At 40.7% G+C, this 26,967-nt stretch overlaps 2 protein-coding genes across 5 annotated transcripts in view; both read right to left on the reverse strand.

Annotated features, from left to right (window-relative positions):
• OVCH1 (ovochymase 1) overlaps nucleotides 1-7,577 on the reverse strand; it is a 57,236-nt gene extending 49,659 nt beyond the window's left edge. The window contains exons 1-5 of the mRNA XM_045466467.1: nucleotides 7,552-7,577; nucleotides 5,663-5,954; nucleotides 4,868-5,035; nucleotides 4,499-4,596; nucleotides 3,557-3,726 (exon numbers count right to left, since the gene is read on the reverse strand). Coding sequence (XP_045322423.1) covers nucleotides 3,557-3,726; nucleotides 4,499-4,596; nucleotides 4,868-5,035; nucleotides 5,663-5,954; nucleotides 7,552-7,577 — 754 coding nt within the window. The remainder of the gene's footprint in view (nucleotides 1-3,556; nucleotides 3,727-4,498; nucleotides 4,597-4,867; nucleotides 5,036-5,662; nucleotides 5,955-7,551) is intronic.
• Nucleotides 7,578-8,894: 1,317 nt separating this feature from the next.
• Nucleotides 8,895-26,967, reverse strand: part of TMTC1 (transmembrane O-mannosyltransferase targeting cadherins 1) — a 285,364-nt gene continuing 267,291 nt past the window's right edge. For 3 of the 4 annotated variants that reach the window (XM_045462494.1, XM_045462496.1, XM_045462493.1), the window contains 6 exons: nucleotides 26,781-26,916; nucleotides 25,803-25,947; nucleotides 24,759-24,896; nucleotides 22,737-22,859; nucleotides 19,528-19,605; nucleotides 8,895-14,842 (listed from right to left, as the gene is read on the reverse strand). In XM_045462494.1, coding sequence (XP_045318450.1) covers nucleotides 14,702-14,842; nucleotides 19,528-19,605; nucleotides 22,737-22,859; nucleotides 24,759-24,896; nucleotides 25,803-25,947; nucleotides 26,781-26,916 — 761 coding nt within the window. In that variant the 3' untranslated portion in view covers nucleotides 8,895-14,701. Of the gene's footprint in view, nucleotides 14,843-19,527; nucleotides 19,606-19,729; nucleotides 19,888-22,736; nucleotides 22,860-24,758; nucleotides 24,897-25,802; nucleotides 25,948-26,780; nucleotides 26,917-26,967 lie in introns of those variants that run through there. The other variant, XM_045462495.1, reaches the window with a different exon arrangement.

The following is a 26,967-nucleotide window of genomic DNA, read 5'->3' on the forward strand; positions in this document are numbered from 1 at the left end:
ATGTTCATGTTTTGTTTCTTAAATTCCACATATAAGTGAAATCATAGTATCTGTCTTTCTCTGACTTCTTTTGCTTAGCAAAATAAACCCTAGCTCAACCCATGTCATTGCAAATGACCAAGATTTCAATCTTTTTGATGTCTGAGTGATAATATTCCATTGTATGTATATATGTGTATGTATCTTTTTTTTATCCATTCATCAGTTCATCGGAATTCCATAATTTGGCTATTGTTGATAGTGCTACTATAATGCTATAAACATTGGGATTTATGTACACCTTTGAATCAGCGTTTTTGTATCCTTTGGATAAATAATAGTAGTGTAATTGTAGAGTCATAAGACAGTTCTATTTTTAACTTTTTGAGGAACATCCATACTGTTTTCCAGAATGGCTGCACCCGTTTGCATTCCCACCAACAGTGCAAGAGGGTTCTCCTTTCTCCACATTCTCATCAACATTAGTAGTTTCCTAACTTGTTAATTGCAGCCATTCTGACAGTTGTGAGGTGGTATCTCATTGTGGTTGTGATTTTTATTTCTCTGATGAGTGATGTTAAGCATTTTTTTTTCTTGTGTCTGTTAGCCATTTGTAGGTCTTCTTTGGAGAAATGTCTGTTCATGTCTTCTGCCATTTCTTAACTCGATTATTTCTGGGGTGTTGAGTTTGGTAAGTTCTTTATAGATTTTAGATACTAGCCCTTTGCCCAGTATGTCATTTGCAAGTATCTTCTTCATTCTGTAGGTTGCCCTTTAGTTTTGTTGATTATTTCCTTCACTGTGCTGAATCTTTTTATCTTAATGAAGTGCCAATGGTTCATTTTTGCTTTTGTTTCCCTTGCCTCCGGAGTCTAGTAAGAAGCTCCTTTGGCCAAGGTCAAAGAGGTTGCTGCCTGTGTTCCCCTCTAGGATTTTGATGGTTTCCTATTTCACCTTTAGGTCTTTCATCCATTTTGAATTTACTTTTGTGTATGGTGTAAGAAAGTGGTCCAGTTTTCCCGACAACCTTTGTTGAAGAGACTCTTTTTTCCATTGGATGTTCTTTGCTGCTTTGTCAAAGATTAATTGACCATATAGGCATGGGTCAATTTCTGGGTTCTATATTCTGTTCCACTGAGGGTATACCCTTGTTTCTAAAGGATAGTTTCCCCTAATGGTAATCCAGTACTACTATGTGGCAAGCACTTTTCTAGACTCCAGTAAATTAGCAGAAAGATAAATCCTTTACATACAAGGGTGTGTGTTGGGGTAGCAGGAATGCAAATAATAAATAAAATAACTTATTTGGTTATTAGATAATATCACTCTGGAAAAATCAGAGTAGGGTAAAGAAGATCCAAAGTCTGAGGATTAGGGAAGATGGCATGGGAAATGTAGTTTTAAATATGATAGTCATGGCAAGTGCCTTTGAGTAGATAACATTTCTTTTAATTAGGCTTCATACCTAGCCTAGAACCCAATGCAGGGCTTGAACTCACCACCCTGGTATCAAGACCTGAGCTAAGATCAAGAGTCAGACACTTAATTTACTGAGCCACCCAGGTGCCCCTGAGCAGATGACATTTGAGTAAAGCCTTGAAACGAAGTGGTTATGTGAGAAGAAAGTATTTCAAGAAAGTAAGAAACAGAATGGAAAGTCCCTGCAGTGGGATAATGTCATATATGCTTGAGAACAGTTGGCCAGAATAGCTGGAACAGACTAAGGAAAAAAAAATAGTGAAAAAACAAAAAACAAGCTAGATCTAGGGCTAAGAGGACAGAGATGGCAATTGATAAAAATATTGATTTCCATCTGAGTGTAATGAAGAACCACTGAAGTGTTTTGAACAGAATGACAGAACATAACCTAGATTTTAAAAAGTATTATTCTGGTTGTTAGGTTAATAATAATTAGGCTTTCAAAAGAGAAAGCTAAAGACAATTTAAGAGACCATTAAAATTAACCCAAGCAAGAAAGGATGGTAGCCTGGAACACGATGGTAAGAGTAGACTGGGTGAGCCAGAAACCATGGGACTTTTGTGATGGATTAGGTACACAATGTGAGAGAAAGAAGAATTAACACTGAGTGCAAAGTGTTTAGCTTAAACAACTGGAAGGGTAGAGCTCTCATTCATCAAAATGAAAGACTATGGGTAAAGTAGATAGGATACAGGGGATAATCAAGACTGTTTTAAACATATTGTTTGAGATGCCTATTAGCCATCTGGGTGGGTGACCAGTAGGCAGTTAGCTATACGACTCCTATTAATCCCAGCAGCATGTGTGATAGGTAACATTTGGGATAGTCTTCAAGCAGATGGTGTTTACAACCTTGAACCTGGATAAGAATACTAAAGGAGGGTAGATAGAGAAGAGGTCCAGGGACTGAGCACTCCAACAGAGGTCACAAAGAGGAGGAGGTATCATCATAGAAGACTAAGAAAGGGTGCAAAAAGAGGTAGGAGGAAAACCAAGGGACTTCTGGAACTCAACTGAAGAAAATGTTTCCAGGGAGAGTATGAGCAAGTCTGTCAAAACTCGTGCCAAGTAATCTGAGGATTGAGCATTTACCTTTGAAATTTAGCAACATGGAGGGCAGTGACTGTGATAAGAGCAGATTTGGTGGCAGGTCGGGGTGAAAGTCTAACTTGGATGTCTAACAGATATTTCAGACCTAATACACGCAATTATGAGAACTGAGGAGAGGAAAATGACATACCTCCCATAAGTGGAACTTCATAGCTTTTCTATAAAGGGGAACAGGGAAAAGGGCAATAGTTTCTTTTGGTCACAGGTGATGGGAATTCCAGCATCTAACTTGAATGAGGCTTGCTTGCTCATGATTACAGATCCTTCAGGGAACCCTCCATCCAGAGCCAAGATTCAAGCAGTTAAGTTTCCTGATACCCTCACTTTAAGTGCCATATCTCCCTCTTTTTTCCCCTGTCTTTCAAAGCATCACCTGTTGTCAAGTCAGGGGTTACATGGGAGACACAGATCAGATGCACCCATCCCCCACCTCTCCTCCCATATAGGCTCCTTGCATGACAAGTTAAAGCTCTAGGTTCTTAAAGATCAATGGGATGCCTCAAGGGAAGTGGCTTATTTCAATGCATGGCAAATTGTTCTAGATTTGTGCTCCTTCATTGTTTTGGGCCACGATCACTTTACTTTTTTGCGTTAAAAACAAAAAGATTTTTAAAAATTTTTCTAAAATGTTTAGATTACCTGTGCTCAGTGTCAGATATTTAGTCCATAATGAGGAGAGAAAGAAGTCTCTGAAAACATTTTCAAATGTCCCAAAGTCCCAAGCTGGAGCTGAATATAAGTCTAGAATATAGCCCAGTCAAGACAAAAGACTTAAAATGCAGATTAAGTTAAGCATATAGAATTTGTGTCTGGGACTTTCAGTCTTTACAGTGCTTTTATATGTTATAAACAAAATTTTAAGAAGGACAAAACTTAGCTATTCTAATAGTACCAGATATACACAGAAATTAATTGTTAACTGGTACAGAATTAATAAAGCACACTTTTCTCCTACATTTTTAAAATATGCTAACTCTCCTTACTTACCAAACTTGACTTTGTGTTTTAAATACAGCAGTGCAATATCAGAGCTCATATATCCAAGTCTGTTGTACTCAGGATGGATAATCATTTTTGAAACAGGAATCTTCTGTTCTTGTTTACCGTCCGGAAAGAGGTTGTGCCCCCCAGTCACAGTCAGACTCTTAATTTGCTTCCTAAAACCAAAGAAAAACGCTCCAATAAGTATAGCTGTTTCCCCCAGGAAAGACGGTCTTGTTTTCACTCACTTAAATGAAAAGTGATTAATGTAACTTGAAGCATTTCTAAGTCTTCAAAGATGTACCTTTATTGATGATTACTACCAACTATCATAATTGCCTATAAATTATAGGGATCTGTAAAGTCATGGCTTTCCATCAGAGTGTTCACATTCTGTGAACCCTTTCCCCTCTCAACAATTGCAGTTCTGCATGAAATATTTAAGAGCAGCCTCTTTTTCTTTTTCTTTTGTACTAGTCTATATATGGTCTGTCATTTTTAACAAGATACAAAAGCTGTTCCTAGAACTGTCCTTTTCTTATTATCAGCATCTCTCTTAATCTGGCTAAGTATCTGTTCTTTTCACAGTATTGTTTTCCTCCTAATGACTGAAATTCGTATTATTAAAACGTTGGAGCCTCCATTTAACAATAAATGTCAATAATTTATTAGAACAAGTAACCATCGCCCCCACCTCACCACTAACTCCACAAATTATAGAGGACATCTAGGATCTCTGGGGTCTCTAATTAGTAGAGTAGGAGGCACAGGAAATCTTGAGACAGATAAAGGTTTCCTGGGATCAGGAACGTCAGTGAGTGGGTGGACCAGGTGGAAAAATTCAGAAAGGGATGGGGATTGAACTTTGCAGGGTATTTAGAGCTTCAAATCTCTCAGTCCCATTGCTAGGAGCCAAGGTTTGATAAGTAATGGAAATCCACAACTTACTCATTGAGGCCAACCAAGCAGTGTGCTGCTGTAACAACCAGATCATCTTGGATCAAGCTTCCTGCACAGAAGCGGTGCTCGCCTAATTTTAGGGAGACCTGCCGAGAAGAAAAGTATGAACACAACTCATATGCATCTCCCCGTGATGTCACCTCCTTTAGAAACACTTGAAGTCAACTCTCCTTGTATAACATTAAGTTACCGATACAATTGGTTAGGAAGAGATTTCCCCCGAAGTAAACTTTTTGGCAGACAGGGTTGAATGGGCTTAAGAGAAAAATCACCTGTTAACCAGAGCTGTGATATTGGAAACCAGAAGAAAACGTCAGCATTTCTCATTCAAGAGCTCAGTGCTTTGGTTATCCTGACCTGCCACGGTTGTCCACCAAATGCTGAATCCCTCCAGCGAGTACTTCCAGAGAAGAATCCAGAATCCAAGACAGTTGTCCTACGTTCGGCATCAACAGCAGGGATCCCACACTTCAGCCCTGTGTGTGAGAGAGAGCACCTGTGTGTGTGGGCACGCAGCCGGAGCACCTCAGGTCAGGATTCCCTTGATCAAGACTCCACCTTCAGATTTTCCTGGCCTCACACAGATGTTCTGATATCACCGAGCAGCAGACTATCCCTCTTTTTTTCTCAAGATATTCCCAAGACTATCCCACAATTACCCCATGTTGACTAGAACTTGCCTCAGGACTCCCCTGCCTCTTTATAGCCTGAACTGCCTTAGGGAGTCCCCGGGGGGGGGGGGGGGCGTTGGGGAGGGCAGGATGAGCTCGCTTTCCCTCTGGGGATCGATTTGGGGGTTACTCTGGGAGGGTGAGCATTACGTAAATTAGGTGGTCATAGAACACCATATGTTACTCAGAAAAGAGACATTTGGCTTTAAGTTACTTCTAATTGGCGATTGTTCCGTGGAGAAGGCGCCTTAGCATAAGTGCCTAAAGCCTGGAACTCCAGAATCCAAAGAATTTCCAAAAGAAAACCTGGCGCAGGCCGGTCTTTGGGAACTTCTGGGCCTGTACCGGCCCCTCACCCTTCCCTCTCCGTGGCCGAGGGAGTAAGGCAGTCTCTCTCCCTGGCCAGCACTCAGCCCCGGGGCGCAGCCTCGGCGCCCAGGGTCCGGGGTCCGGGCTCACCTAGGCTTTGGGGGAGGCCGACGGCGAGCAACAGCAGCAGACCCGCCCCAGCCAGCGGCCGCATGGCCCCCACGCGCCGGGACTCCGCCCCGCTTCCTCCGCCGCAGCTGCGGAAAGCGGCGACAGCAGCACGCCCCGCGGAGCGCCCGCCGCGCTCTTCACTCCTGCGCGGGCGCCAATGAGCCGCACCTGCGGCGCCGGCCGGCTCACAGCTGTCTCGGCCCGCGCTCAACCCACGCGCGGCCGCCCCACGTTTCACAGCTACCCGCCTTCTGGCCTCGAGGTGGTCGCCGCTCACAGGTGTGCAGAGGGCCCTACCGTCAGATCCAGGTGATCTGGAATCTGATCAGTGGCCTGGAATCTGATCAGTGGCCTGGAATGCTCAGCGCCAGGGAATTCTGGCCCAGACCAGGGAGTGTGGCCCAAACCCAGGGGCGAGGAAGCCCCCGACTCCTGGAAGCTTACTGAGGCATTAATAGCACTGCCCCTCCTTCTAACAAGCTTGTGGAAGCCTTTGACATTCAAGAATTTCAAATAGAGTGGGTATGAGAGAGCCGGTTTACACTGTCATCCCTTTTCCGGGTGGTTGTGTCATTAGCTTCAGTGGAATGGGCCAAAGCTGTAGGATCCATCATTTAAGATCATTAAAATGAATTCATCGGTAATACTATCATGTCAGCATTATTTCCCATAAATATTACTTTGTAATACGTTAGCTTGAGGTTGAGAGAGGAACAAAGCCAGAATTTGTAATGTATGTATGTTTCATCAAAAAAATTAGAGCAAAGCTCGTGGACATTCTATATATAACTAACACCAATCTCCTAGGCCCAGTTGTCTTCTGTGAAAAATAGAAATAAAAGCTCCTTAAGGTAGGGGGTATACAGATTAGGGAGATAGGCAGTAGACAGATGGACAGGAAAACAGAAGATAGTCAAGGTGGAGGGAATGCAGGTAGAGACAGGTGAGAATCAGCTGGGGCAATGACCCCTGTAACTGTAGAAGGTAGCAGAAGATGAATGGGCACCTTTTGGTGAAAAGCTAAAAGAATGTAATTGGCCCTGAAACTTGAAAGTCTCCTTCTTATCTCATGAACCTAAAAGGGGTTTCTCGGATTTCTGTGTCCCATCTTACAACATTAAGAAGCATTGTCCGATTAGAGGCACACGTGGTTAAATTAGTAGAAACTAAAGTAAAAACATTAGTTCCTCAGTCACACTAGGTATATTTCAAGGGCTCAATAGGCATCTGTGGCTAGCGCCTACCATATTGGAGAGCAGATACAGGATACTGCCATCATCACAGATAGTTCTATTGGACTGCACTGCTCTTGAGAATAAATAGCAAGCACCATTTTATTTATTTATTTTAAATAAAGACGCCTTGGATAACAGTTTTAGTAGATGACTCCTGGGTTTGGGGCTTGGGTGTCCAGGGGACAGTTGGGAGGGAGCTCAGTAAGGTAAGCAGCCTTTCTGTGAAAACAAAGCCCTGCACCACCAGGGCTCCACGCTTGAGGACTGCAAAGGAAATTCGCAGGTATGGTGGCTGCCTGACCAATGCCCCTCACCACCTCACCTTTAAAGTTTGCTTTCACTGTAGTGATCTTACAAGGATTATCAGAGCCATCCCTTGCCCCAGACTCTCCCATAAAAGCTCAGACCCTCCGGATGGACCCAAATACCTCTTTCTTCTTAGCAAGGAGTCAGATTAAAACCATTACAAAGCTGTTACCAAACAAAATGGGAGAGGGAAAGAAAAATGCTCATGTGATGTGCAAGTATAGTTGGACCCACAGTGTTCAAGTTCACGACTAACCTTTACATGGGGCCTGCAGACTCCGTCAGTTTGCACTCTTCTGCACATGATGCACACACAGCTTTGCAGGATATTCAGTGATTTCTTTCATACCCAGAAGTCTCCATGGGGTTGGGCATGGTCTCATTTCCTGTTACAGAATAGCTCTCTTTGTTTCCAGAGTTCAACACTCACAGCCTGAAGTGAGACCTTGTCCTTTTATGAGGATTGGTCCCTTATAGGCCTACCAAAATAATGCCTTCCCATTAAATAGGAAAAGAGCTATTCGATATGAATTGTACACCTATTTGATAGGTTGTTCGTTTTAAATTTGCTAGTAAGATGATGGTTTAAGTATAAGTTGAGTTTGTGGTGATGTCACAGCATCTAAATGGAAATATGCATACACACACGTAAGGGAAGGATGTCAAGAAAGGACAGAGTGGGCTGAACTATCCCAGATTGGATTTGTGATGTATGAGAAATCTGCCTTTAATGTGAACATATCTTCATCATGGCAGGATACTCTCCTATTGGAGGCCTTCCAAGACCCTTAATGAAGCCCCACCTCTAAAGATAGTTGTACAATTAGGAGTGTTAGTGACTAACCTACGAGCAATGAGAAAATCATGGGCAGATAATGTTTTGTGTAAAAAATTTCTTCCATCCAGACTAAACCACTGATGTAAACTCTAGAACCCTCTCCCATGTCCCACAAGGGATTTTGCACTAAGATTCAGCACTAAGGGGATTATTGGTGACCTCAGAAACAGCAATTACTTGCATGTTTGTTGCAGGAACAGATCACTATGAAGCAGAGAGAATGTGAAGGATGGAGGTAGAAAAAGCAGGTGAAGACAATTCACTCAAATAGTTTGGCTGAGAAGGAAGAAAGACATGGTAGCAGCTAGAGATGAAAAGAAATACAGGAAGGACTTCATTTTTATTTCCAAATGATTTTGATGGTGGTTATCGGTATATGTGTTTTCAAATAGAAGAGAATTCACAAGAGCCAGTAGAAGGAAGAAGTTAAAGATGAAAAAGAGAGGTTAAGGGATGGGATGAAGCTTCACAAGAGGCAAAATCCAGAGCGTAGGGCCCTCTTCTTCCACTGTAGTAATAGGAGCGGGAAGAATTGAGTACAGGTGAGTTTGTAGAATGAGTATAGGATACTGAGAGAATATCTGTTTTCTACTTTCGTTTATTCTGTGAAGGGGTGAAGACATCTATTCAGCAAGATGAGAGGAAGAGATCAGGACTGCATAAGGACTGAAATCGTCATGGTGAGGTGTGCAAAAGAGCAGACATGAAGCACACAGAACAATGCAGTGAGCGAATGAATGAATGAATGAATGAATGAATCAGGGAAGGAAGGAAGTTTTTTTCTTTTAAAGCAGACCCATCTAGTGACATGGATTTCAATGGGTACTAATCACAGAGCACTTGAGAGACTGAAAGAGACATAATTATTTTCATTATATTTTATATAAAATAAACATTTACATAAATTTTATTTTGGAAAGACCTAGGCAAAGTGTACATAATTGGACTTAAATGGGAGAAATACTTTATGGGAAGTAGATTTCTAACTGGCACAGCAAAAGTAACAAAAATGTACATTTATATACAACTGATCAAAGTAGGAAACAAAAACATGAACAAAGAACAGGCTGCAAGTCATTTTCTCCCTGATAAAAGGAGGGATCTACAAGGCAAATAATTTCCACGTTAGAAAAGCAAGCCATGGCTTCTACAGATATTTTAATTCCTTAGGAGGAAATTTTTAAAAATACTTTTTCCCCAGAAACATAACAAAATCACTTCATTTTCATGTGTACAGATTGCAAAATAAGAGTAACTGTCTCTGCCATGTTAAAGCACTTGGGCAGTGCAGTCCCTTTTATGGTTGTTTGTGTATGTGTTTTGATGCGGTGATTATCTTAAGAATTTCTAAAATGAAGGGCAACACTAATCAGTTATCTCTTCGATGTAAAGGGCTTTCAATCTGGATTCAGGAGACACTTAGAGCTTGATAGTTTCACAGAACGAACTAGTCTCTCACTGGGTGATAAACATGACTGAAACACCAGGTAGCCTGCCCAGGGTGAGGCAGTTCCTCCGGGGCAGTACAGGTCTACCACCCAGATTTCCAGATTCTTGGACTGGTGCACCCCTCTTTGGGCTAGCAAGGCAACCCCAAAAGCATGTTATACACACTGGAAACTTCCCGATGTGACATAAATACACTCCACTTGCACCGCTTGAGAATGGGAAGAAACTCCAGGATTTCTGGACATAGACATGTCTTTCCATTTTGGGGTAAATGATGATCTACACTTACAAACTAATCGTGACCATATATTGTGATGGATACTGATTTTACAAGCTACATGCTCTAAAAGATTTTAACTGAAAGGATCTTTGGTGATAAAAAGAACACATTTTTATATGAGCCATTTGACTGACATGAATATCATCAATTCTGTTGCATTATTTTATTTTGCTGATATTAAACCATTCCTTTGATTATAGTTATTTTATTTCTTCCCTTTAAGTTAATGGCTCCTAAAAACAAAAATAATGGAGGAGGTGCTATTTTTTGAAGAACTGTTCAACATAATTTTTTACATCAAAACTTCAAGAATAATTATAAAAGTTATAATGTTTCCGTGTGTGTGTGTGTGTGTGTGTGTGTGTGTGTATTTGGCATTGTAAGCTTTTATCTTAATTGCAGCCTAAATGCAAGATTTCATAGGTCTTTACTCTTTTAAAATGCCAAAAGATGTCAGATAATTACATTTTGTCATCATTGGGATACCAACATGCCATTTAATCAAAGTAAATGTGATCTGGAAACTAGGTGAAAAATTAAAAACAAACAAACCGCCTACAACTACATTTGCTTTGATTGTTGTTACTAATATCCTATAGGTTGATTAACGTAAGAGGCAAATCCTTAACACATCAGAGCAAAAGTTTTTTCGTTTTCCCGTCAAAAACTGATTCTAATGAGTACAATTAAGAAATAATTAACCAAAGTTTACATGTGTATAACCAAAAGAGAGACGTAGGTTTAGGAATATACTCTATGCCATGAACACCTTCTGAGTTTTACATACTGGGTGACTTGTCTGGTGTATACAAATGGCAATTCCTCTCCATCTGAGGACCAAGAATTCTAAAAATGTAAGGTCAAATTATAGTCCAACTGCCACAAGTGCAAATTACCCTACCCAACCGACCTGTCTGTCAATCTTGAAACAATAGTCTCAACCAATCAACTGTGCCATAAATTATTCTTTAGAATTCTTTGGCTCATTGTAGCCTAGATTTAAAAGCGCAACTTGAGAAGGGTTATAAAAGTCCATTAAAGTTGTTAGCCTACAGTGGTTCCGCAGCCTAGCTGCATATTAGCATCTTAACCTGGGCAGCCAGCATCTCAGAGATTTCCAAAGGTCCCCAGGTGATCCTACAGCCCAGCCAGGCTTGAGAGCCGGTATGTGTGAGGGATTAGTTCTCAACTATCAGCTGAATGTGGCTCGTCAACCTGAGGGGCCTGGAATGTTTAATAGAGACAGTAAGAAACCACACATTTGTTTTTATTCCCTCTCCAATTATAGCTTTTGTAGGTGGGTTTGTATAGAACAGTTTGGATTTTCTCATTTAGTCCCATTGAAGAGCAGTTGCCCAGAAGCATCGTGCAACCACTATAAACCCCTGCATCAGATGAGGTATGACCTGTGACAAATGTCAGAGTCTCATGCTAGGGGCTGTGAAGTATTATAGGAAGTTGTAATTAAAGTGGCAACAATCCTCTTTGTTTTATGATAGACCTCAAAACAAATAAGCCCCGAAGAATATATCTCAGGATTCCCTAAAATAAAATTTCCTTTCCTCCAAGGCATTTGAATCTTTGGTTTAGTTTACCTATGTTACATCACGGGACCATGTTTTATGAATACAGACTGAAAACATCTGGATCATTTAAAAAATTCTGAATAATTCTTAGGGTTGAAATAAACTGGTAAAGCCATTGTCATGGTTCCTGTGTCAAGGGACTGTCATTTCCTGGGAATTTTAAAGACAAGGAGAACTGGTTCTAGGTAGGACAGAAGGACAGGTTAGATAGACTGGCAGTAAGAGGGGAACAGACATACACAAGGAACTTGAAATGTAGCTGAGAAAAAAAAGCAAATGCTGCCCAGAGTAACACAGTCACAAATAAAACTGATCACCGGATCAAGTGTTCACCCAGACTAAAGCAACTTCTGTCTTGTCCTCAGTCAACTTCCCTCCCGCTGAGGATACCCTACATATTTAAGGGTCCAGTGCAAAATGGAATTGCAGGATTCGTCGTTCAAAAATTATTAAGAATTTCAAGCAGAGCCTTTGACCAAGCATGGGTGCCTGAGTGCAGGACCCTGAGGGGCCACATGAAGTGCATGCTCATGAAGCTGGCTCTGAGACTCCATCTCAGAAAGGCCTATCAACTCTCATGCCAAGCATGCTTTTATTAAGGGCAATCTAGATAGATCTCCATGACTAGCCTGCTTTTATTGATAAGAATGCGTATTATTTTCATGTTACAAGAACCAAATAAAAATAGTTATAAAATACACTTAATATCTTTGAAAAATAACATGTGATTTATTTTCTTATAGGCACTATTTAACTATGAAAACTATTTCATTGGCTACATCTCAGTGACATTATTAAATCAGGATAAAAATATCTGACCCAACAAACAGTGCTTACTTTTAACGTTCAAAGAGTTGCCAGTGTGTGCACACAGAATGAGGCAGAGTGATAGTGAGAAGGGGAGTGGGGGGAGGGACAGAATGAAAGGAGAGATTGAGGGGAGGGGGAGAGACAGAGAGAGACAGAAAGACATGGGGAGAGAGAAAAGCACCCAAAAGAAGATAGAAGAAGTCTCCTGAAGGTCATGTGACCCCTTCCCTTAGAAACTTTTACACTGTGACTGCCATTTCAATTATTCCCACTAATGGACCCTCATACCTTTAGCAGCACTTCAAGTAAGGCTGAGAAAAAAAAAGCTTTTCAAAACTTGGGGCTTAGTCTTTTCCATTAATTTCCTAAGTGTGAGTTTTGGTTACAGGTTATTTTAAAAAGTTGTGATTAGAGTCTTAGATACTGTTTTTAGCTAGGCTTATGCTTTTCAATTTGGGGGTCGGCTGATCATTCAAAATAAACTCTAGTACATTTCTTGGCCTTAGGACTACACAAGTATAATTTTGAAGACAAGAAAAATATTTTAAATAAAATTTTGGAAAAGGTTATGATATATAAGGCTAAAAGGACTATTAGAAACCGAAGATCATAGTGGTAATACATATATTATTAGATTATTGATGCATACAAATACATGTATGCCAATTCAAATTCTGTAATCCTTTGCATTTAAAGTATTCCTTCCATCATCCCTTTCCAAAGAAGTTTTTTTTTAACTAGACTTACCTTGACAAAAAGATAACAACATAGAGGGGCAGTGTTTCCTGATACTGTGTTGAGAAGAAACAGACTTTTTACCCTGCCCTGGTCTAAGCATGTGAAATCTGAGTGCCTTCAGGCTACTACATGTTTAGGCCACCTGGCCCAGGGCTGTGAACAGCACTTGGTGGTTGTTCTTCCTCCTCCTTCTTCCCTTCTTCTTCTTCTTCTTTCTTCTTCTTCTCCTTTTTTTTTTTAAAGGTTATGATGATGGCCAAATTAGAATCAGGTGTTCCAATTTCTTCACTTCCAAAATATATTACCACCCAAACAGTGATGTCTGATTCTTAATTTCTTTAGCTTCAGCAAGTGAATAATCAATACAAAATTTTTGAGGGGCTGTTAAAACTTAACTACTTTGTAATTCAGATTTGTAATTTTTGTATGATCAGTTCTGAAAGCTACTATTAAAAGCAGTATGTACAGGAAAAAACGTGTGTACACATATATATTAAATATTTTATAAGTTATGAAATAAATAACACTAAAAAACAAAGGTCAAATTGTAAATTCAACTTTGCTACCTCTATCTTTTAAATATAAATATATATTTTTTAAATTACAAATTGAGATTTTTCCCCTAGATTTTTTCAGCATTCTCCATGAAATCTCCAAAATTATAAATACAGAACCAAGAACTCCAAGTTTCCATCACTCATGTTCTAAGCGCAGAATTCTCATTGAGACCCAGTAGACAAATCAATAGAGCTCCCTTTCCATCTGTTTATAGTCTGTGAAGATTTCTGTGATATACTGTAAAGATTTGTCAATGGTTAAATATAGTTTTCAAAAAAATAATAAATCTCTGGATGACTGAACATTAAGATAACAAAGTAGAACATTTCTCTTAGTTAATATCTTTAATATTTCTCATGTAGAATATACTATTTTTTCTCCACCAAAATAACAATATATGTGGAGGCAGAAACATTTATGATTCTAAAAGCACTTCTGAAATCTTAGAGCAGAACCACTACTCTAGTAATACTTGTAATAAAATTAAAATAATCTTAAACATTTCCATAAAGAATTAGGGGTACCAAGATCCTTGATTTTCCCCTAGGGATAAGAATACACATACACAATTCCAGAAGCTTCCTTTTTTGATATATTAGGCAACAGGAAAAGATTGCATCAGAGTGGAATTTAATTTACTCTTCAATTGGGCTCTAGGGGGATTATCCCCAGGGGAATATAGGCAGAGCTCACTTAACAAGAGCCCTTTCCCCCATATATTCCAGAAGATTCCACACAAACTATTACTCATCTCCAGTTCTGGAGAATTCAATGAGCTACCTCTTGGTGGAATTTCCCAAATGGTTATCCCAGAGATTTTATTCTCTTTGAAAAAACTCATTAAGAAGAGCTGCTCTCCCTTCGTAGCATCTCAAGCCCCTGTATTTCTGGGACATAAAAGTCTACACTAAGAGATGGAATTAGCTTCTCAGGCTGGGAAAGCAGAGAAATAGATGAAGGGAAATCTGGAATTAAAGCCAACAAAAATCTGCAAAACGTGTAGTAGTTGTTTTCCTTCCTCTCAGGCCTAGCTCTTGCTTGCTCTTTCTGTCTTCTTCCATGGAAATGCAAGTCCCTCAGCACAGAGGTGCCAGCGGGTGTCCCTAAATGTGCCCCCCTGAACGCAGAGAGACAGGAAAGCTTCTTTGTTGCCCCCCTGCTGCTGTGAAAGCGAGCCTGCATCACTTTTTCCTCTTCCAGAGGCACCAGCACTGTCCCTCGAGACTGGTTCCAGTGCTGCTTATGTTTGATCCTTTTCTCGAACTTCTTGTAATCGTTTTTCTAGGCGATCCAGTTTGGCGAGATTTTCCTGCAGCAGTTTGCTGTCTGGAACCAGCTGTAAGGCTCTCTCATAATAAGCTCTTGCGGACACATAGTTTCCCTGTGGGGAAAAGAAAGGGAACAATGATCTATTCTGACCCACTGGAACGCTCTTGGAGAACAGGGAGACTAGGAAACAGACCTTCTGGCCCAGTTGAACACATATGTCCTCAGAAGGAACCCCTGACTGCATAGGCAATTTTATCCTTATCTGTTGGTGCTTTTGGAGAATCCATTTGTTTTAAGTACCAGGCCAGCTGGAGGATGTGAGGGATGAGAGTTATAGTTTAAGGTGAAATGGCAAAAAAACTGATTTTCAATTCTAATAACTAGGGCATGAGGCTGTCATTTCATAATGGAACTATTCCTTAGTAATCACATGGAGCCATGGCTAGAACTTGAGAGAGAGAAAGAGGAGAGAAAGACGGAATGGAGGGAGATCTGTGGGAAATGTTTTTGAAACTGCACAAGTTGTGATGATTAAATAGAAATCCACTGTAACTCTTTAGTGGTAGAAGTTATTTGCATCTCCAGCTTAAGACATAAAAGCAACTTTTGCCTAATACAGGCTGTAATGGAAATGTAAGTTTTTACGTAATGAAAAGAACTTATAGGAATATGGGGTTAAATTTACCCAAGGCGTGTGACAGTACGTACCTGCTGGATCCTCTTAAAGCGGGAAGGAAGGCACGTCACCCTGGACCTGCTAAAGACACCTATCACCACCCTCTGTTGACCCCTATCTGCTTTGTTCAATGGCTTTCTAACTGGAAACCGTGTGTGCCCCGTCCCAGATGGTTCTGAGCAATTTAGTCACAATTCTTGTTTTCCAGGCCCATTTCTGCAACTAAATTTTACCTTCCTTATTTGGTCCACCCTCTTTCAGATCCGTGTCCTGCCATGTCTCCTAACTGTGACTGTTAGTGTTCTCTCCATTCCCCCAAATTTCAGTTTGCTCTATTTCATGCTCAATTACAGCTCCATGTGGAAGAAAACCGGTTACGCTCTGAATTCCCATCGCAATTTAAAACAGCATTTCTAAGTGAAAGTACTAGGTCGCGACTAGCAACTAATATTCACTGAATGCTTAACTATCTTCCAGCTGAGTTAATACATGTTAAGAGCTTGGACACTGCCTGACGCACAGTGAACACTCCATCTGATGCTACCATTGTTGTCATTATTAAAAGACCATCCAGGTTTATGCAGACACTGTCCACTTAGAGCACTCGCTCGCCATAGTGGTGAAAAGGAGGGTGGAAATGGCAGAAAAGGAAAACATTTCTTTTTTTTTTTTAATTTTTTTTTTCAACGTAAATTTATTTTTGGGACAGAGAGAGACAGAGCATGAACGGGGGAGGGGCAGAGAGAGAGGGAGACACAGAATCGGAAACAGGCTCCAGGCTCTGAGCCATCAGCCCAGAGCCCGACGCGGGGCTCGAACTCCCGGACCGCGAGATCGTGACCTGGCTGAAGTCGGACGCTTAACCGACTGTGCCACCCAGGCGCCCCAAAAAAGGAAAACATTTCTGATTATTAACCTTGATTCTCCCAAGAGGCTAAACAGAATTCTGAACAAGTGAGAACCTGGGTTTGCTACATTCAATTATTATTTTTTTCAACTCCAGCATTTAACTTCCAAGTGTCTTGTGATGTGTATCAGGCTTAGCACACACATGCAGATGACTGAACACGTGTGCTATCAAAATATGCTTGTACTTCAGCTGATCTGGAAGTTGCTCTTCCAAGAGTTTTCCCTGAATTTAGCCCTCAGTCCGGTGCGTTGGCATTTCCTTCTTTGATCACCAGCTTTCTTTATCCTTTCATATAAAATGTACTCCTAGAGTTATCTTTTCTTCCTCAAATTGCTCTTTTCTTGATTAAACTGGAAGCCTTATTATTACTCTTTAAAAGTTATATCCCTTGATTCAATTCTGAGATGCTAAGGTAGCAAATCCGAATGATCTGATTTCTAGGATTGTGCTGTCTACACTATGGGAGTCACTGCCCCCACATGGCTATCTAAATTAAAATCAATTATGATAAATTTAAAAATGCTACAGAGAGGGAGGGAGGCAAACCATAAGAGACTCTTGGATACTGAGAACAAACTGAGGGTTGATGTGGGGTGGGGGGAGAGGGGAAAGTGGGTGATGGGCATGGAGGAGGGCACTTGTTGGGATGAGCACTGGGTGTTGTATGGAAACCAATCTGACAATAAATTATATTAAAAAAAAAAAAAGAATTCAGTTGCTCAGTTGCACCAATCACATTTCAAGGGCTCAACACCCACATGGGCCAGTGGCTGCTGCCTTGGACCGTGCAGATACAGAGCATTTCCAACATCATAGAGAGGTCTACTGCACAATGCCATTCTAGAAAACGCGTATTCTTATCATAGGACAGTACTGAAGATAGTACTTTGTGGTATGGCCCAGCTGATGGAATTGTGTGTTTATAAAGAATGTATTTTAGATTTTTATTCTATCCACTCCATCCTTTATAGAGCTTCACAATAATTATCTTTTATTACCAAGCAGTATAAACAAGAGACAACTCTCTTCTCATCTCTTCATGCTGCCTCCTTGCAAAGCCTTATTCCAACTGGCAACCTCAGTATCCTAAGCTTCACCCGGGCTTGGGGAAGGAGCGAGCCTGGGATGGGCTGACACTGATGGTTGCACTCTGCTACTAAGGGCTAACTTTCTGCAAAAAGACAGAAAGCTAACGATTGCTCTTTAGGATCTCATGATAATACTTTTGCTTCCTAATGGTGGCATCGATATGACCACATCCCAATCCACATTTACACTGGATTGCATCGTATGAATTCACTGATATGAGGCCATTTTTAAACTCCAAACATGGCCATTTTATATTGTTTAACCTAATATGTGATGTTTGCAGAGATGAAAAGCTGCATAAACTAATTTTTAATCTTGTGCTCATTACATTTTAAAGTCATACACTTAACAGATCTTTCTTCAACCTCCAGACACCTTTTTAGGGGAAGTACCTCTAAATGGAAAGCATGGATTCACTTGTTAATCTGAGAGTCCAATGAATGTACTATTATCCCTGTATTTCCAGACTTTCTGGAAAAGTCTTCAGTATATTTATTGGACTTTTTACATTAACAGGGGAACCCAGCTGCTTTAAGTTGCAGACACACTCCCATCTAAAAACATACTGAGCGTGCATTATTTTAAAATGTAACTATTTAACATGCTATTTAACTATTCAAAATTATGTTACTATTTGAAAAGTAAGTTCATACTGTTGGACACCCTAGAAAATCATTAAGATCAGAGCTCAGGTTATTCTGCCCTGATAAATGTCATGTTTGGATTCGCCATCCATGTTCTTCTATTAGACCACGGCTGTCAGTCACAGAGTAACTATCCCATTATTGCCTTCCAGTTGCATAATCATGAGTCACCTTTTTGTTTTGTTGTGTTTTTGAGAATGACCAGTTTCCATTTAATAGTGAACCCTATTAGGCTTTTGTTTAAATCCTAATCACTATATTGTTATTTTATCAATATAAAGACAGGTAGAAGCCTGGAAATAGGTTAGCTAAACAAGAGTGATCCTTTGAAAACATGTCAGACCATGGCATTTCTCTGCTGAAAGTCCTCCAAGGACCCCAGTTCATTTGGCATGGCATAAAAGCCAAGGACCCTACAATCCCCCTTCAAGGCTCTGCATGTTCTGGCCCTGTGTCTTCTTTGACTCTGGCTTCTACCATTTCATCTTACTTGCCTCCTGCCTGTTCTTCAAACACAGCTGGTACTCTCATACCTGAGGACCTTTGCACATGCTCCTTTCCTGTTTTGCCACACGGTTTGTTCCCTTCAGTTCTCTACTCAAAATAACTTTTAAAGTAAGGCCTTCCCAGCCACCTTAATTTTAAATTTCAGCTCTTACCCCATGTCACTTCCTATCCTCTCTCTCTCTTTTTTTTCTCCATAGTACCATGATATATTTTATGTACGTATGTATGCATGTATGTATTTATTTATTACCAGTCTCCCCTACTAAATGCTAGCTTCATGAAGACAGACACTTTTGTCTTATTTGTTCAATGTTCTATTTCCAGTGCTCCCAAAAAGAGTACCTGGCACATAGCATGCTCTGTATACATATTTGTCAAGTGAATGGATGAACGAGTGAATGTGAGTCTTTGAGTTCATTAGTTACAGACAGCAGTCCTCCCCAGGTCATTTTTAATGCTTCTCTCAAAGGTAGCTTTTTCTTTTGGAAGAACAAAAAACAAACCCACAAGTAAACAGCCTTGTGTTTCAGTAAAAGATTAGGGGGTAAAAGGCACATTAAATACAAGAAATAGTAAAGTGATATGTAAAGTGACACTGTAGTCTTGACCGTGAGTTAAACTGTAGGACAATGAGCTACGCTAAGCTCCAACAAGGACTTAGTTCACATAAGCAGATTCCACCTGCTGTGCGATGATACTTCTCCTAAGTGCACACAATTTTCTTTATGTTAAGTAAAATCATGGGATTTAATTTGTATAGATTTATTTTTAAAATGGTCTCATGATATTCAATATCACGATAATACAAGATGAACATAAACTCCTAATTTCACTTTTAAACACCTATGTTTTTGGTATTCAGACAACTCAAAGAGGGAATAAACAATACTTTCTCAATCTTTCGAGAGAAAAGACAGAAAGAGAAAGGGCAAAGAAAAGCCAGTCCACACGGAAGTGAATTATTCTCCTACCTTGATGTGTTGGATTCCACCCATGTTCATCCAGGCCTGTGCTTGATCCGGATTCAGTTCCACGGCTGCTTTGTAGCTCTAAACATACAAGAAACATCTTCAGGCTGAGGAACGAGAACCCATGCTTCGTGCTACAGACGTGGAAACCACTTTCTTCATCAGTGAGAATTTAAATGGTTAATACAATGAAAGCAGACACCACTAGCTCACAGGTGTTCCCGTTTATTTCAATTATGTTTCAAAGTGGATGATTCGGAAGTGGAGGAAACTGAACTGTGTGATTTGCTTGCAGAGCCTGAGGACACCTGTGGGGAATCCAGGTGGTTTGATTATGGTTTATCATTTCCCTCTGGTCTTGATCTGCAAGAAAACTGCTTTGGCCTTAGTCACTGTAAACGGAGTTTGTAAGAATACTTTTCTTTTTAATAACCAGCATCTTCGAGTGTTTTCCCACTCAGCTTAGCCCTAGTGTGGCACCTCCTTTCACAATGTCACTGGCATGTTTATTCAGCCTACGCTGAAATACTTGCCGTGACAGGATGCTCTTACTTCTTTAAGGACATCCATTTTCCTAGGGGATGGTTTTAATCATTACAGTCTTCCTTTATCTTCTGCTGCATGAAAGGTCTGAAGAGAGTTACTTCTCCCTCAAATACTTCTTTTGGTCTGAAAAGGAGTATCCCATTAAATGTGATATCTGTGCGGCATATTTGTAATATTTTGCACGTTGTTTAACGTCACAGGCATGTTCTCCACTGGGTCTGCATTTAAGAGTGGTCGCCTAAATAAAGCTAAAGGCTAAGAGTGCTGCTTTCAATGTCAAAGCTAAGGATCTGTGTGTATATTTTAATGTCTTTGCTATTTTCATTAGCAAGACTCCCATGAAAACAGATTCATGAAGTAAACAGAATCTGGTCCATTCCTCCTCCACTTTAGTTTTAAGAGAAGCAAGCAAACGATAAGAAACTATGCCTTTAAAAAGCTGCTAACGTAAACCTGAAGAAAGTGTCTCGGGTTAATTTCTATCAACAGAGATGAGGGTGTAGGGTGGAAGTTAGGGTGTAGGAAGTGAGGGTGTAGGGTGGACTCAAATCCCAGCTCCATCTCTTACCCTCTGTGACCTTGAGCAAGTTACACAACCTCTGAGTCTCAGTTTATTCAACTGTAAGATGGAGACCATGACCATAGCTTTCTTCTATGACTGTTGCAAAGATTAAAATACTGAATACATGTAATCATAAATAAAAATGTTAATAGATTTTAGCTGCTACTGTTAGCCCAAGGCCCTACTCCTACCTTTCATAGATCTAGCCATTTTAATTTTTTTTTAATCTTTATTTTTGAGAGAGTGAGGGCGTACGAGTCGGGGAGGAACAGAGAGAGAGGGAGACACAGAATCCAAGGCAGGCTCCGGGCCCTCAGCTGTCAGCACAGAGCCCGACGTGGGGCTCAAACTCATGAACTGTGAATTCATGACCTGAGCTGAAGTCAGATGCTCAATCGACTGAGCCATCCAGGCACCCCAATCTGGCCACTTTAAAATGATTATTTGATCTATTAGTTAAGCAACTAGAAAATACTTTGGTTTTCAATACAATGTATAAGATACAGATATACATACCAAATAACTATTTATAATTTAATTACACATTAATCAAATTGTCATGTTAGGTATAAGTAACTTAAGGTATTAAAAAATGTTCACAGGGGCACCTGGGTGGCTCAGTCGGTTGAGCATCTGACTTCGACTCAGATCATGATCTCGCAGTTCGTGGGTTCAAGTGCCATGTCGGGTTCTGTGCTGACAGCTCAGAACCTGGAGCCTGTTTTGGATTCTGTGTCTCCCTCTTTCTCTGCCCCTCCCCCACTCGTGCTCTGTCTCTGTCTCAGAAATAAACATTAAAAAAATGTTCACAGGGCAGAGAAAAGTGCACACTTTCTGCTTTAAAAAAAATTTTTTTTTCAATGTTTATTTATTTTTGGGACAGAGAGAGACAGAGCATGAACGGGGGAGGGGCAGAGAGAGAGGGAGACACAGAATCGGAAACAGGCTCCAGGCTCTGAGCCATCAGCCCAGAGCCTGACACGGGGCTCGAACTCCCGGAACCGGGAGATCGTGACCTGGCTGAAGTCGGACGCTTAACCGACTGCGCCACCCAGGCGCCCCAGCACACTTTCTGCTTTAAATATGCCACTGTTTCTGATTTAAGGGTTCACATTCAAATTAGTTTCCCCAAATATCTTTACATGTGTTTTTGAATATTTTAGAAATCACTCACTGTTTTCAAAAACAATAATATCATTTAAAATTTTACTTTCCCCATGTTGTATTTAGTGTAATTTTATGACTTCATTAATTCCAACTTGTGGCTTTACCAGAAATGCTTGGTATTTCTATAACATTTCTATTTGCTTGCAATATCGTTTTGATTTCAAGCTGTGTATAAATTTTATTTGAATGCCTATAAGATGCAAGATGTTATGTTTTGGAACACAGAAGGAAGCAGTCCCCTTCTATAAGGAGAAGTCTAATCTAACTGGGGAGCAGGCGTTATGCACGGGGCCCGGGGAGGGGGGGGGTGGGGAGGCGGGGGACGGAGAAGACAGAGGGAGAGGAGAAAGAGACCTAACAATACAGTGTAATATATGATACTTTCAAATGACTTGTAGAGACAGTAAATGTTTTAAAAGTTCACGGGAAACAAGAAAGGATAGTCCAAGGAAAAAGGATAGGCCAGATGAGCTTCCAGAAGGAGGAGGACACAGGCTGTGTCTTAGTGGATTCTGACAGGGAATTTGTGGGGAATTGGGGATGGGGGAGTGTAGAAGGATGTTACAAGGATGTGTGGAAATGCCAAAGCTATTCAGCACTAGTCCACCCAGACTAGAGGGTTATTGCAGGCAAACAGAGAGAGTGAGGGTGGCAGAGAGAGAAACCGGTTTGAGGGGAAAATGTGGAATTGCTTTAGGTACCAAGTTAAAAGTAATCATTCAGAAAATAATGTGGAGGTATTGCAGAACTCTGAATACTAAAAATCCAAAGGCTCAATGATAAAAACTAAACATATAACATCATGGTAATTAATCAGAAAATTCACTCCACAAACATGCCAATGATCTTAAATTTTGCCACATATGCTTCATTAAAGATTGAGAGTATTAATCTGAATCCCTTCATTTAATAACATAATTTTATTAAGTGTTTATACCTCAAAAGCTTTATCCAGAAGATTCTGCTCTCTTAGTTGGTTTCCTTTTGTGAAAAAAAGTTCAGATACGACTTTAGGGTCCTTTGGCTTCAGCTGGAGAGCTTTGTCTATAGCATCGAGTGCCTATAACAGGTTTGAAAATAAAACAGAATAAGTAGATTAGATGAAGAAAAACTAACTTAAATGATAAAATGTATACTTTTTGTCCTTATGTATTAGCTGGTGTGGTAAATGACAATCAAAACACATTCTTCATTCTCTCTGTTGTTCTCACTGAGAAACAATGTGGCCCTGACAAGATAATCTCCCTATACTCCAGGCTTTCCATTTATATTAGTGACAATGAAATGTCCTTGACCATTCCATAGGAAGATCATGTGATAAAGCTGAAAGGAACCAAGATCTGGTGTCATTTGTTTTGCCCTGCCTGTGTCCATCTGGACCCCTCCAATCATGGCCTCCTCTTAGGTCCTTGGTGCCAACTGTGGCCCCCTCCCCCCCCCCCCCCCCAGCACCCACTGCCCCATCCCCTGCAGCCAGGGATCCCTTCAACACACAAACCTCACCATGCTGCTTTTCTCCATAAAATCCCAAAAGCTTGGGGTGCCTGGGTGGCTCAGTTGTTAAGCGTCTGACTTTGGCTCAGGACATGATCTCACAGTTCGTGAGTTTGAGCCCCACATTGGTGAGCTTGAGCCCTGCTTCAAGTGAGCTTGAGCTCCACTTCAGGTAAACACGAGCCCTTCTTCTCTTTTTCTCTCTCTGCCCCTCCTGAGATTCTGTCTCTCTCTGCCCCTTGCTCACTCCCCACCCCCTCTCTCAAAAACAAAAAACAAACAAAAACAAACAAAAAAACCCCAAAGCTTCTCCCAAGATATGAAACAAAAGCCTTGCCCTGGTCCCGCACGCTGTGGGGTGTTGTCCCCAGCAACCTCTACAGCCATTATCTTACACAGTGCCCTGCTCCCTTCATGCCCATCCCTCAGGCTTGCTACTTGCTGCTGCCACAGGGCCTTTGCACATACTTTATCCTGCCTAAAATGCTTTTAATTGCCCTCCTTTGTCTAATAACTCCTACTTATCATTCAGCATTCACCTTCATATCACTCTGCAGGGAACCTAACCTCCCAGATCACTCAGGTCCCTGATTATATGCCTGTGAGAACCATGTCACTCTTCATGACATCACTGAGCACAGCTATAATTTTATATCTGTTTTGCGATTGCTTTTTTAATCTTAGTTTCCTCTTCTACTATAAACTCCATGAGGACAAAAGTGATTTTTGTTTGTTTGTTTTTATTATACCGCTTTATTCCTGGTACCTGCCACAGTGTCTGGCATATAGCAGGCATTCAATAAATATCTTGTTGAGTCAGTTCATAAGTTTACTGGCTATGTTACTTTTAAAATGGAGATAAACAATAACAGTTGCAACACAGGGTCACTGACCTATATAAGGGTGTTACAAGGACTCTACAAAAATATACTTGAAGGAACATGGAAAATGATAAAGCATACAAATGACAGAGCATATAAAGTTAGTATTTATAGAGTTAGGTGAAAACAAACTGAGATAATAGCACATAAAATCTTTATTTATTTTTTAAATATTTATTTATTTATTTTGGGGGGGATGGAGAGAGAGAGAGAGAGAGAGAGAGAGAGAGGCAGAGGGAGACAGGGGGAGGGAGAATCCTAAGCAGGCTCTGAGATGTCAGCAGAGCTCAATCTAACAAACTGAAGCTCATGACCTGAGCTGAAATCGAGTGTTGCATACTTAACTGACTGAGCCATCCAGGTGCCCCTCACATAAAATCTTTAGACAAAAGATTAGTCAAGAAAATATTTCAAGGGGACATATTAGCAGTTAAGGGGATATCTGCAAAAAACATCCATAAGATAGGCCATGCCAACGGATGATAGTCAAGATTGCTCTGCCTTGTAAACGTGCAGACTGGAGAGTCAGTCAGGTGCACACCATCTTCCACCTGTGGATCCAAACGACTCCCGTGTCCCTCTACCTTGTCGTGGTGCTCCTGCTTGCTATAGATTGCTGACAACAGGCGGTAGCATTCGAGGCATCCAGTCTCCTCTGACACGATGTGGTTGGTCATCTTTTCAGCTTCTTTTGTCTGACCCATTACGGCCAAAACCTGAGCCTGCAAAACCACATGACCTTGGCTTCAGAGCCAGTTTGTCATCACTTCATCAAATACAGCATCTCTGAATAGGGGCGTGTCAGAAACACTCCAGAAAAAAAAATGTTCAGCTTCTATCTGAGATTCACAGAGGGAGCTGAATTCCCACAGTTTACAGGTTCTAATTTTTTGTTGTTCATTTCTGTTTATTTATTTAGGAGAATAATGCATGATACGTGAATAGCAGGGACACCAAAGACATCAGTGAAATGACTTGTGACTTTTTAAAAAAGTTGACTAAATATTTTAAAAAAAGAAATGATTTCTTATGGTTTCAACAGGACATTGCATTTATAACGAGTTTGATTTGTTACAAATCTAAAAAAGAGTAACAAAAATGCAAATTTCCAAATTGAAATTAAAAAATATTGTTGATACTAATTTCCTAAACTTGATAATCATACTGTGGTTGTATTAGAGAATGTCCTTGTTCTTAGGAACTATTTGCTGAAGTACTTAGAAATAAAGGGTGTGGGATCTATAACTGTCATGTGGCTCACAAAAAAATACTATGCGTTTGCACACATACTTAAATATGTACATAGGTACATATATGGATGCATATACACAAGGCATTGATAAACAAATTCATCAAAATGCTAAAAATTGATGGAGCTGGGTGAAAGGGTGTACGGGAGCTATTTACTATTCTTGCAAATTTTTTAAGTTTGAAATCATTTCGAACCAAAAACTTAAAAAAGTTTTTAGTGTCTGTGTGTTTGGTGAATGGCTCTAACACTGGTTACATGGATAGTCAGAAAACGGATGTACTGTAGCATCCTAGTTGCAGTTCTGAGGCTTCTGACTCCAACTCTCTGCACTGCACCCTGTGTGTTCCTGCCTCATTTTCTTTAGCAATCTACTTACCAGGGCCAGGCGGAGCTCCCTTTGAGAAGGCTGGAGGGCCGCAGCTTCCCGGTAGATCTGCAGAGCTTCCTCATATCGGCCAGTGTTATAATACAGCGCTCCCAAAGGTGATAATATCTCAGCTTTGCGGGACACCTGCAGTGCGCTAAGTTTTCAGAAAGATGAAGTGGCACTTCTAATAGGTACCTTTCGAAAGCTCAAAACGCAGATTTAGGGATGACAGTCCACAGTTGGAGACTCTGCTTCAACATGGTCTCTGGTTTTTATTTTTTTATTTTATTTTATTTTATTTATTTATTTTAAAATGTTTGTTTATTTTTGAAACAGAGAAAGACAGAGAGCAAACGGGGGAGAGTCAGAGAGAGGGAGACACAGAATCTGAAACAGGCTCCAGGCTGTCAGCACAGAGCCCAATGCGGGGCTCGAACTCACGGACTGTGAGATCATGACCTGAGCCGAAGTCAGACGCTTAACTGACTGAGCTACCCAGGCACCCCTGGTCTCTGGTTTTTATAATCAAGAAGACTGTTTTTAAAAAGATCATGACGCCGCCCTCTGACTATAAGAATGTCTCTAGTGACCTATCAATATGCACACTGAGCTCCAAGGATCGTTTCCATTAATGGTGATAGGCTTGTTCTGATGTATGCACAGTCTTTCCACCACATCCATTTTTGAAACTGCTATTTATGGCTTGGGCTGCAGTCCATAGCCTCAGAAAACAATGGACCGACCAAAGCAGGAATTACATTCCAACCTTGGTTTAGCACCGTGTTCTAACCAGCAGGCAGAAAAGCCATTCATTGGGACACCATTAAGGGATTGGTTTTATTTTCTTTGGAGATGAGACTCTGTGTTGCCTGAATTGGCAAAATCTGTTAATATTCTAAAGGCATGTCTGCTTCAATTACGTAAAAATTGGAAGGGCAACTACTGACATCCTCGGGCAACTTACAAAGTGAAGAAAAGGAATTTTACCGTTTATACCATTCTTCGGCCAAACTGTTCTCGCCCAATGACCTGTAGAGTCTCCCCAGATTCACCATAGCTACGTGATGACTTGGGCTGAGTGTGATGGCCTGCTGGTAATGGGCCACTGCCTTCTCCGGAGAGCCTGTAATCAGTGGTAGTTGGAAATAATTATACAACACACGAGGCTCTTCAA

The sequence above is a fragment of the Leopardus geoffroyi genome, chromosome B4, assembly GCF_018350155.1.
Source record: "Leopardus geoffroyi isolate Oge1 chromosome B4, O.geoffroyi_Oge1_pat1.0, whole genome shotgun sequence".
In the NCBI taxonomy this organism is placed as follows: Eukaryota; Metazoa; Chordata; class Mammalia; order Carnivora; family Felidae; genus Leopardus; species Leopardus geoffroyi.